Below are 12794 nucleotides of genomic sequence, written 5' to 3'. Positions count from 1 at the left end.
AAAACTACACAGTGTATTTCAGGTTATTCCTGTAACTGTTTATTAATTCAAGTAATTCTTCACTGTATTTAATCTGATGTTTCTCAGCTCACTGGTGTAGCTTTGCCACTCTGAAATTCTTCCCATTTTTAATAAACTTGAATAGTTTTACTGTCTTGCAGTATATGTAGTGCTGATTCTAGATCAGTGTTGTATATCTTAATTAGAAGTGTTCCTAACAGAGAACTGTAGTGCTTCACGGGCTGAAATTTGAAAATTTGGCTATTCTGTTTTGGTCTCTTCCTGTTCGACTCTACCACATGGCTTTTTTCATTCACACAATTAGTTTCTTTAAACTTATTAAAAGCTTTTTAAAAAGATGAAATAAATTGTGTCAGTCTCTATCCATTTTATTTTCTTGACGTTCTTAAAGATAGCCCATATGATGGGCATGATTTTTTTACTCAAAAGCAGTGCTGCCTTGTTTATCTTATGTCAGTTTGAGTTATTTAAATGTGTGATTAAAAACAGTTTTCTTCAAATGCCATCCAGCTGACTGACTTGAAAATTTTACGTTCTTTCTAACCTTTTTTTTTTTTCCCAATATTGAGGGGTTGGGTGTAATTCTCCATTTAGAATCCTTCAGTTGAACTGTTATAAGTGAAGGATAGCTGTTTTCTGCCAGTAGTTTTTACCTTACTTTACAATTTCTGAGTAAGTGTGGATGTATTCTGACTAGTTCAGTTCTGTAGTACTTAGCACTCCGCTCCAATACCTCTTTTTTGATCTAGAGTGACTAAAAGTATTTGTCTCTTACCTGAAGCAGATTCTATTGTTGTCTTCTGAACTAAAAACTAAGGGAAAGAAACCATTCTGATTCTTTGCAAGTATATTATGCTCAGCTGCAGACTTCATTTTGTGTCTGGTTAATTTTTCACCAAATTTTCATCTTTTATTCTGTTTGAGTTTTATATTTTCCCTGCTTGGAAATTTACTACATCTTATTTTCTGAAAGCAGTACTTAAGATCTAATAATTTCCCATTTACCTACAGTGTTTCTTTTATGTAGCGAAACCTAAATTCTCCCATCTCTACTCAACTGATTCCTCATCTTCTGTGATTCCATGATGATTTAATTGTCTGAAGAGGGTGAAAAGCTGAAAGCATGTGGCAAAGAGCAAGCAGATCCTGGGTGGTATATTTTCCGAATTTTGCAGGTCCTTATGAACAAAGCATTTGGTTTGCTAACAAAAATATTGCAAAATATGATCCAGGATGAAAATGGGGGTGAAGGTGGGGGAGTCGAAATAAAGTCTTTGTCTCCTGTGCCCCTTGTTGAAGTTCGGTTTCACCTTTAATTTATGGAGTAGTTTCTTTCCCAAGTGTGGTGGAACTGAAGTATTTTGTGGTTACTTAAATGATTCTTGAATTAATTCCTCTATACTGCACTGGATGGAAAGAAGAACACTTCCCGCTCATGTGTTTTAGTGCCAACAGTATCAAGGAGTATTAGTGTCAATAAATAATTTCTCTGAACTTTATGATGTGTGATATTTAGCCAGTTTGAGAGAAATAAAAAAATCCTTGAAGTGGACACTATTTAAATTAGGGGGCATGGGATTTTCTGCAATTAACTGGATTGCTATGTTAGGCCAATATATTAAGCTCAGGCAGTTTTGCTGCTAATTACACACAACTTCTCTGGAGTATCAGATATTCAGATCCATTTTATGAATATGGTAGGGAGAATAACAACTGTAAAACAAAGCACTGTGCATGTAAGTGACTGTTAGCGTGTATTTCAGAAGGGATAAATGCTCACCATATGGTACAATTACTGTGTCCAAGTTTTCAAATTAGCTTCTCTCATCCTCCTTATTACTGTCTTTAAAAAGAGAGGAAAAAAACCCAACATGATTTATCTACTCTGCAGCAGAACTCTTGACGCAAAACAGCAGCCCAGTTCTGTCCAGTTTTTTTTTCCTAGCATAATAGAGGCTGTCGGACTTTTTTATACTAATTACTGTGTGAGCCTCAGATGAACCCCCTTCAATTCACAGGGCTTTGTTAAGGGAGGAGCTGTCAATGTGTCTGCCCGTTTGCAGCTGTGCTGTGGCTTTAGCTTGCTTAACATTATGCTGCTTTTTAGACTTGACAGAAGGGATTTTTTTTTTTTTTTTTTTTTATTAAGGCAAAGCAGCCTTGTAGCGAAATGGTTTAAGCAGCTGCATTGTGGGGAAGCACAAAGAAGTTATTATTGTGTCTGTTTAGGGGGGTCGGATGGAGGGGGGAGATATTCGGCTGCTGTTGATGCCGATTGTTGACTTGCCATCTGCCAGATAGGGAGAAGAAAAAAATGACAGCTCCAGCAGGGTGTTCAAGAGGTTGTTTGGAGAGACGCATAAACATGTGCAGATGTCGAACTGAATAATGGCAAGAACTTGAGACGGTTTATGATGCTGCTGTTGTGTGTGCATATACAGAATGAATGTATGTGGAGATTTGGTTAGGAGGAGGGTACGTATTAATTATCATTGTCCCCCACCGCCTTCTTTACTTCTGTTAATTAGTTCAGGAGTTTAATATCTTCCCTCCCTCCGTTGTTTATTCCTAAAAAGAGCCTTTTCTTGCAGGGAAGAAAACTTTTGATTTCTCCATGTGGTGGGTTTTAAAAAAACAAAACAACTACTTAACAAATTTGGTACTTGTGGAAGTAGAAAGAGTAATGCAGTTATTTCAGTCTCAGACGTTTGGGGGACAGGTGCTTTACAAGTTCTTACATAGCTTTGTCTGTCTGCCTCAAGACTAGTAGGTTGCATACCCCTACTTCTGCATCCTGAGCTTTTCTTATGCAGAAAGTGCCAATTGGTGATTGTCTAGTATTATAGAGTAGGCAAGTAAATGCTAGGGGTTAGAATGAGATTAGCAACTAATTTTCTCTTTCGCTTGATCTTATTTTCAGTTCTTTCTCTGAAGGCAGGAGACTGGTCAGGCATAACTTATATTTTCCTGTTTGACAGTTGCACATAAAATAAATTTGGATCACACTAAAATCCTTTCTTATTTCTTGTTCAGTGATTTCTGATCATGATGAATTTCTAGGATAACGTGAAAGAAGTGTGAGAAAGGATAAAATAGGGGAAATTAAGTTAGCCCCAAAAGGGCTAAACAAAAGCATTGTTGTCCAGGTGATCTATTACTTTAAAGATAAAAATGAAAACTTTTAAAATAATGAATTTTCTTCTCTAATGTTATGTGACATTCAACCTTCAGATATCTGTATTGAACTGAAAAATGGAAAATGAAATAGTGGTTGAGGCCAGCATGGCTGTGAATTGCAGACATGTCTTCCAGTTACCAGGGTTTCTTGGTCAGTCACACCATGACTTAAATACTGTTGGAATGAACCTAACCGCTGCTTCCCGCCAATCCCTCACCAAAGTGAAGGAACCTATTTTTATTGTGCCTTCCATCCTAGGTCTTATAAGCATCTCTAGGTCATTGGTAACAATAACTACTGATGGGAGCATGTGATGTGCCGTTCTATCATGGCAGAGTGGAAGATGTCCATTTTGGATTATGTCAGTTTTAACTGAAAATTCAGATGTGTCGGCCTCCTGCTCAAGTACCCATTTCTGCATCTGAGTCTAGACAGAGGTCACCAGCGCTGCAGATGGAGATTTGCTTTTTGCCTGTTAGTTGTGTTGTTGGTCCTTCTTCACAGAATTGTGGTGTTTCATGTGTTCGTCACCACCGGTGTGAAGCTCGGTTACTCTGGGTAGTGCTGCATTGCTGCATATCATGAAGCATTTCATGCAACCAAAAAGATCTCCTGGTGTGTACAGCAGTAGTGGGACTGTGTCAGCTCAAGCAGTTTGAGGAATCTGTATATCTTGGACTGATTCTTTGCAAGTGATGCAGCCTAAGCGACAAAGCAAAAAGGTTGACTTCAGCGATGTGATTGATGAAGACACGTCAGTGAATGGTGTTGGTGCTGGCTTTTTGGCACCTGGCAAGGTTTGAGGTTAAGAGCACACCTAGTGACAAGGAGAAAGTTCAGAGGAGCTATTTTAAAATTATTGCAATGTGCCAGTTCTAAAAGCGAGACAGTTTGCTTTGTGAAAACATGCTAGCAAGTGTACAAGTTTAAAGGGGGGAAAAGTCACATAATTTTGACAACGCATTAATCTGTTAAAGAAACTCAGCTGAATGGTAATGCTATTGTCAAATTTTTCATACTCCTTTTCAAACAATAAAAATTTTGAAATTTCTAGGGTAAATTGGCGTTAACTATTTTACAATATTTTGTAAGTATGAAGAAGATGTTTAGTTCAACTTGGCTATGTGTAAAAAGCATTTATATTTTAATCGTCTGATTTAATACATTTGTACCAAGTACATGAATATAAATTGTTGCTGCAGTAGCTGACTGTCTTATTCACTGTAATTTATAGATTAATATTTGTATACTTGTCCTGCTCTTTAAAATATTTTCAAAATCTGAAAAAGATCCTTTTTTCTGTTATACAAAGTACCACTTGATACTGATAGTCCTGTATAAAAAAATTACAAATATTTAGAAGTACTGAGAACAGTAAGGTTTTAGCTATGAAAAAAATACGTGAAACAACATTTCAAATATTTTTTTTGCATTTACCACTAGTACAGCTCAGCACTATTAAAAAAATAAAAAGCTGCTCTGAGAAGCAGCTAAATAGTGTAGCATTTTTGGGCTTTTATGCTATAAAGTCATGTGCAAGAGAGAAATTTAGAAAATGTGAGCACTGTCTCTAAATGTTTCCAGAATACAGACCTTGGTTTTCCATTCCTGAATAGCAGGCATATTTAGAAAATATTGATCTCCTTTGTTGCTCAGGGATGCTGATGCAATACAGGACTCTGTTATTCCAGACAGCATGTGGTAATATCAACTGCTATTTAATTTATTTATTGTTCTAATTCTTATCCTTCAAGAATGAAAGGGAAGTGAGAGTGATGTTGAAACTGGCAAGTTTTTCTTCCTGTTGGCTCAAAATGGGCATGGTAAAGGTCAATTCTCAATTTGTCAGGATGTCAGCTAGCTCAGTATTTCTGGTATGATTTTTTAAAAGGACAAAATTTCGTGCATATGAAAACGAACATTTATTTTCCATGAGATGCCAAAAAACATCAGTAATTTTGAATGGATATTGTAGATGACCAGTTTGAAAACTGCATTCACATTTGAATATTGATATGTCTCTGTTACTGAATGGTTTTGTCTAGATTTTTTTTGCATATTTTAGAGAAAAGATTATTAATGCAACAGAGAAGGGTTGAATAAACAGCAGGAGCTGAAGTACTGCTGCATTTATACAAGATAGGGCAATGACTCACTCCAGCAGTCGAAATGAAAAAGGCATGGTGGCTGGTCATTTGAACCCTAGAACTCTGTAGAAATGTTTATAGGTTACATCCACAACCTGGGTGGAAGGAAACCCCACAAGTAGAGCAGGGAAAATTTTTCCATTGAGGAAACTGGTTCTCCCCGTCGCTTTAGCGGCAGCGGTGCACCTGAGACCATGGAGAGCTGCTCCATATCTTCGCCCTGACTGCACCTCTCTGCTTGGAAGGAATCTTCTTTACCAGCAGGAGCCCTTCTCTTTGGTCACTGCTTAGTGCTGCCTCAGGAACAAAGAATCTACCATTAGCTAACTCTTTGATGCATCTTGTCTGGCATGGAGGACAGAGGGTTGTCCCTGCTTTCCTCTCCCCTTGCTCAGCTGAGCCACTTCTAGAGCTCATACCCGAGGCTACTCGCTGCCTTCTACAGAATATTAACAGCTGTGTGGTTTTCAGTGGTTTCTGCCCACATACATGTAAATAGCTGAACATAAATTGACCAGTCTTACTGATATCTGCGCTGGATCATTGCCATGTTGTGCACAGTGAAAGGCACTCAAACTTTCTCACTTAAACTTTCCAATTGGCAAGAAACTTTAGGGAAACCTAGGTGTTAGTATAAGCCAATGCCCACACATAGCATGAAATGTTTCCTATTTCTCACTTGGGAATGGAAAAATTAATTTGAGTAATGTAAGTACAGATGTGCTCAAAGTGTCATTCAGCATTACTGGGAACTGTGGGAAAACAGTTAGTATAAATAAATTATCACTGTCTCACAGTGAAAGAGAGAATCAGAAAGTGTTAGTTCCAAATTCTGCTTTTCTTTGAACTACCAGCAAATACCTGGGAGAGGGTATGTGATAAAAATTCCTTTTAAAACAATTAAGGCATGTTAGAAAAAATCAGTTTAATTTAATTTTTTGGCATGTAATAAGATTTTGTAAAATATTTGGTGTGATGTATGATTACACATTTACATTAGATTGAAGGACATGTATCAAATTATGAGGTCAGGTATACTTTTTAATTTTTTTAAACATTTATTTTTTACAGTAGCTTTTACAGTAGCAAATTTCTTATAATGAAATTAGAAGTAAGTACATATTTTAAGAGAAGTGCTTTACATTTACTTAGTGTCTACTGACTTAATCAAATAGTCTGCTGATGCTTCCAATCGTGTGTTAGGTAACACTGCCCTCAGAGGGCCAAGGTAAGGAAATTCAATCTCAAAACCACTGGCATTACTACTACAAATTTTATTTGACCTGACATTAATTACAGTTGTTTCTTTTAAAGAAAAATTGCATTTGGGTGTTTTATTGACTTTTAAATAATTTTTCCTAATGGTCTTAGATAAATTCAGGTTTTTTTCCCCTCTGTTTATTAAATGTTATTGTAGGGAGTTTCATTTAACAAAAAAGAAGGGAAAGCAATATTTGTGTATTATTTCTATTAAAGCCATTTGAATAAATTAGTGAAATAGACAAGCGGCAGAATTTTGATGTGTTCTTGGAGGTGGGTTTTTTTGGTGGTTTCCCCCCCGCCCCCATCCCCCTTAAATCTCACTTATGTCTGTGTGGCAGCTGTTGCTTCTTTTAAAGAAGCAAGTTTTTGAACTCAGGTTTCTGTTGCGTATCAGCACTGTATATTAAAGACATTTCTTTCACACCTCTGAAACCATTTACATACTGAAAAATGTAGATGTTTTGCAAAAGTGATTATTTTAAAAAATACATTTTTCATAATAAGACTAATTTTAAATTATTATGGATTAATTTTTTTAATAATTGCTAAATTTCTATATGCTTAAGGATTACAAGTGGTGAGACTAACAATAGTGACTCTTGAATCTGAGGTGAAAAATAAGTGTGAAAAAAGAGTTTGAGTTGTGAGGTGAAGTAAAAAAAAATACAAACTTTGAGTGGCACATTTGTCTAACAAGGATTTTTTTGACTACTCATATGATTTCTTAGAAAGCTCTTGCTTCTGAAGCTCCTCAGCAGTATCAAAACTACCAACATTGCATCGCTGGAATAAACATATTTTGTAAAATGTCCTGAAGGCAGGATTCTTGTAACTGTCTGCCAAAGGCAAAAAAGAAAAATCATTAAGGCTGCAGTACAGAGGCGAATAAAGAGGCAACCACGAGGGTCGTGTTCTAAACAAACCTTCATTAAGTATTCTTTGTTACTGTTGTTAGCCAGTGTATTATTAAATACAATGTTAATTAAAGAGATGTATGTTACGAGGGTGCTTTTTGCATGAAGATCAGATTGCATTTTCATGTGCTTCAGGAATATACTACCGTCTTCGTCTTTTTTGGGTGTATTCTCTCGGTAGTTATTAAAAAAGCAGATCCCAAAACCATAAAATTGATTATAAATTTGTACTTTGTGTCTGCATATATATTTATTTTCTGTATGTATCATCGAGGTACATATTCTAGTGCCACTTTTCTCAAGTAGCTTTAAAAACTTTGCCCAGAATTAAAATGATGTAGGAATTACTTGGCTTTCTTTGCTGCAGTGGTTGCAATTAGAAACCTCTTCTTACTGTCTAATAAACAGATCCTAAAAGAACGTGTTTTTCAACTTAGAAGGGTGTAAATTTAGGCAAAATAATAATTTAACTTACATTAACTCAGCAGGAAGCAGGGTACAAGCCTATTAATTCTCTATGGCAGATCCACTGCTTTTTTAAGTACTGCAGTTCCATTTCATTAAATTGTCAGGATATCTTGTGGTTTGGTTAGCCTGCCTGGACCTCTCCTTTCTCATGGAGTTTTCTTTCACTTAAATTAATGAATTTCAGATGTAAATTTCCTCTAGTTTGCTTGTGTGGAGATATTTAACAAACATTCACTCCAAATATCTTTAAAGTGATTGAATATTGCTCATACCAAAAAAAATGCCTTTTTTTTTTTTTTTTTTTTTTTTTATGCAGGGCTACTAAGTTAGAAGACATAGAAGTTCTTCCTTTTTAAGTGCTCTACTTTGCTTTAGCATTTTTTTGTATGGACTATTTCTTTAAAGGCAGTTCAGTAAGCACATGTCTGTTCAGAAGTATAGACTAAAATGTTTTTCTATCTTTAGGCACATTATGTAGAAGGAATGCAGTTATAAGAGAGCATCTAGAGTGCATTTTGAGAGCCATTAAACCACTTGAGCAGCTAAGTGAACTGTTCACTGATACCACCGTTTACTTTAGTCTTCAAAAGTGTTCACCCCTTTGTTAATGAAATTACAAAATAAATGTTGGGCAGATGATAAATATTCAAGAATAGGGCTTGGAGAGGGATTGGAATATTGGTCATTTTAAGACGAAATTAGGGGTTTTAAGTATGTTTGTTTGTAGAGATGTCTTGAAAAAGCAGTCTGACCATGATTAATGTTGGGAAACTGTTTAGGAGAAACATTCCTCAAAGAAATACATCTATGAAAGAAACGTATGGATCCTTATGAAGCCATAGTGTTTTACAATTGCTTTCAAATTACTTTTTCTATGTTTAGCTATAGTTTGCAGAGCAAAGACAGAGGTACAGCTGTGCTTATGGGTAAACTGGTACTTACCTGTCGTATGATTAGCTTTTGTTGAAAGTTGCTAGCTCTCTTCAGAGGGGCTTGGAAGTGCTGATCATACTCTTCTAATGGTTTTTCTCCAGGCAGAACATCAGCCACTTAACTCTATAGATGCTGAGAAATCTGTTTGGTTTTCTGGTTAAGAGACTCTGCATTTGCCTGGTGCTGGATACTCATTCTAAAGTGTTGTCCCAAACGGTGAAGAGGGAGTAAGTGATCGGAGAAGTGTGTGCTGGATCTCTCAGGACACTTATTAGAATGGTCCCCTTTTCCGCAGGTTTAGTCCTGGAGAGTGTATATAAGTAAATAAAGGCTTCTGTTCTTTTCTGAGTGACTAATAAGTGTACTTCCCCTATCAGCCCTAATTCTTAGAGTCAAGTCTGCTTATCTTCCTCTCAAGTTTATTCCTTGCAGAAAAGAGGACTCTCTTTGAAACCTGAGCTGTTGGATGGCTGATTTGCTTTGGGCATGTTGATATTGTTGATGTTGCTGTCCTCAAATTCATCAGTGTGTTTAGCTGCCTGCCTACATAGAAGTTAACCCACCTTCTAGATAAGAGTAAGATCTCAATAGATTGCAAACCCAGCAACAGGCATTTTCTCTCCTGACACTTAACTCGTACAATGAAATGAGATATAATTTATTAGAAAAATACAAAAGATTGTCTTTATCATCTCTTTTACAAAGCAGCTAGGATGTTAGTATTTTTAAAACCTATATTGGATGATCTGATGTGTAAGGTTTTGTTTTGGCTTCAACTTTTGAGTCCATGCATATTTCAGCAAATTTGTTGGAAGGCATATTTTAAATAGTTTTAAAATATGAGTCATACCTTTACTTAGGCCTATGATTATTTCATTTTCAAGTATTCAGCAAACTTATTTTAAGAAGTATCTTTACCTTTCCATGTAATGCTGATGTAGTTTTCATAGTTGTTGGTAATAAAGTTACACTTTTGTTTTCCCACAGTGCTCTTGCATTTCTTCTTCAGCTTACAAACTATCTCATACCTGTTTGTTTTGGTTTGGTTTTTATTGCATGCTCTCCTGTTAGCTGGGATTTCCCATTGTGAAATCAGTTCAGAGTGGCAGTGTCAGTAGGGATGTTCACAGCCCAGCTAGCACCGGAGGTCTGAGATAAAGCTCTACATCAATACAAATGTAACTAGTGCTATATCTGCTCTATTCATTTTGTGATCAAATTAAGTACACTTTGACTTTTTCAATTCTTTCTACTTACATGAAAATGCCTAAAAAACAGAATCAAGCAAGTACCCTGCTATCTAGAAGCAGGACCAAATAGGAAGAGTTTTCCTGCTGAGGGCCAGGTAACATAAGCCAGCCTGAATAGCCCAGTGTTAATTTTTCTTCTCTTTCCTCCTCTCCGTCTCCTATTGCAACACCCCCTCTCTGCTTAAATACGTGTTGAAAATCAGAAATATTAGTGGCTGCAGTTAGATTTTTTTTTTTAGGCCATGGGTATCGTCAAAATCTTTACAAGCTGTGATCAAGTTCATCAAGGCCATACCGGTGATTCCCTCATTGAACTTCAGTGACAATTAGTTGATTGCTGTGATGGAAAGGTGAAGATGTGATTAATGAATGTTTAGATTACCCTTTAATGAAGTAACCTCCATGTTAGACGGATGCAAACTTCCTTCTGACTTTTGAATTGCCTAAAAGCTATGTAGCTACAGCTATCAGGGTGCTGAGGTGGTAAACAGCACTAACTGGCTGGGGCTTAGCACAGGAGCAGTGCAGCCCCTGGAATGGTTCATTCAGAGCATTTTGCAAGTGGTGAGAAGTCCTAGGCATGGTTGGAGTTTCTGCATTGTTAATACACTTTTTTCTTAAAATTTTCACTTGTATAATGTTGAAACAGTGACTTACTCTAAGTCCTCATTATTTACTCTGCAGAGCCTATAGAAATCAAAGATGGGGGAAATTGGGCAAATCTAAACTGGTCTGTACTTAAAGGAGTAACTGCACTCTAAAACTGGAACTGTTGATGGGATTTTGGTGTGGCATTGTGAAGTATATTAGTATTAAAGAGAAGTTTTTGCCCTTAATAGCAAATAAGTAGCATTAATTAAGCTATTGTCTTTGTGTTCTTTATGTTTCTGATCCTAAATACCTCATAGCTTGCAGACTATTCTGCTCAGCCTGGGGTAGGGGGAAGGTGGAGATGGTAGGTTTATTGGTGGAATTATCTCTTGGAAGGTAATTGGCTTCTACTTATGTTTTTTTATTCCTTTTGCTCTCAGTTACATTTGTTAAGCATATTCTGTGTAGGTTTTTCCATTACCCTCAATTTTCTTGTATTTGCTTAGTGTATGTTTTGAGGAAATTAATGACTTTTGCTTTGGCTCAGGAGAGGAAATGTTCTACCTTGTAGCAGTTTAGATTTCACTTGGTTATTAAAAGTCAGGCTTATTTTTTTCTGAAAAAAATTTGAATTCTTCATAGGTGTAAAGATGTAGGAATTTTCAAAGAGTGTAATGTGATTAAATTTAGAATTACAGAATATTACTATACCATGCTTGTAGCTTCTTATTCCAGAGGCATCGTTGTACAGTCCAGGCTTACCATTGCAATTAAATTTTCTCTTCTTTTGGAGGGAGTTAAGGTTTTATCTGTAAATGGAAAACATCTGAAAAGATTTTGGTATAACTAAGGTTAGACACCAATATGTTATGTTTGTTTTTTGATATTCAAGTTTAGTTTTTTTCTACAATACTAATGAACATTTTTTTCTACTTTAGGAGAATATATAAAAAACTGGCGGCCAAGATATTTCCTGCTAAAGACAGATGGCTCTTTCATAGGCTATAAGGAGAAGCCCCAGGATGTGGATCTGCCATATCCACTCAACAACTTTTCTGTGGCAAGTATGTATTTCCAGTACTTATTATTCTCTCAGCATATTGACAGATTATCTGCTACATATTGCTTCATGTACAGTTCAGAATTTACTGGTAACACTGTAAGTTTTTGCTGTGTGCCTTACTAGTGCACCACTAATCTTACCTCCACCTCTAAAGATGTCTTTACAATAGCATTAAAGATTTTATCATGGGTTGGGTTTTAAATGTTTTTGGAAATCTTAAGATCTCATTTTTGTGCATGTGTATCTGAAGTGTCTGTAAATAACAATGACATTTGACAAATGATTGTTGTAAGAAGAAAATTCCTAGAAAGATCGTTGACCTCTTCTCTCTTTTTCATTGGTATCTCTGAATTCACTTGAAAACTCTAATTAGAAAATTATCTAGACTGTCAAATGACGCAAAATCATGCTAAGTTATTTTTCTCTTGGATAATCAGGTAATCAGCTCTCCAGCCTTGTTAATCAGTAATTTCAAGCAATCAGACAATTTGCATATATTAACAAAGCTACAAAGTGTGTATCTGTTGGATAAAGTGAAGATTGCTTGTTTTCCAAGAACGTTTCTAAAAGACAAATCTGTAGGTTTTTTTGATCTGGCAGAATGAGATTTGTAGAAGAGTGTTTGTGAACAGAAATGGAAGTATTTGAGGAGCCAAATTAAGGGGACAAAAAAATCTCCTGGAGTATGAGTTGCAGATATCACACATAGAAACTTTCAGAGGAACACTTGAAAATTTACCGAATTTCTTTAAAAAATGTATTAGGGTACTGCAATACAGTAAGTGTCAGTGTTTAGTTTTATAGAGGCATCTAGGAGCCACAAAGAGTATGTATATTTAGGGAAAAGGTTCCCTTCATCTGCATTGTTGAAGATGGAGCAAATGGTACTGGAACTGAATTTTCCTATTTTCTCGATAAAATTGTTCTTGAGATTGACTCAGCCTTTGTGTATACAAAGTAATTTGT

General features: G+C 36.1%; 1 protein-coding gene across 2 annotated transcripts in view; it reads left to right on the top strand.

Moving 5' to 3' along the window:
• The window catches only part of AKT3 (AKT serine/threonine kinase 3), a 145811-nt gene that overhangs the window by 66096 nt on the left and 66921 nt on the right, over nucleotides 1-12794 (top strand). For both annotated transcript variants that reach the window (XM_027887313.1, XM_027887312.1), the window contains exon 3: nucleotides 11704-11829. In XM_027887313.1, coding sequence (XP_027743114.1) covers nucleotides 11704-11829 — 126 coding nt within the window. The remainder of the gene's footprint in view (nucleotides 1-11703; nucleotides 11830-12794) is intronic.

The sequence above is a fragment of the Empidonax traillii genome, unplaced genomic scaffold (genome assembly GCF_003031625.1).
Source record: "Empidonax traillii isolate 1590-97213 ecotype Southwest subspecies unplaced genomic scaffold, ASM303162v1 scaffold206:size1282135, whole genome shotgun sequence".
Taxonomy (NCBI): domain Eukaryota; kingdom Metazoa; phylum Chordata; class Aves; order Passeriformes; family Tyrannidae; genus Empidonax; species Empidonax traillii.
Note: the sequence above shows the minus strand (reverse complement) of the source record. Positions and strands in the feature narration are given on the sequence as shown.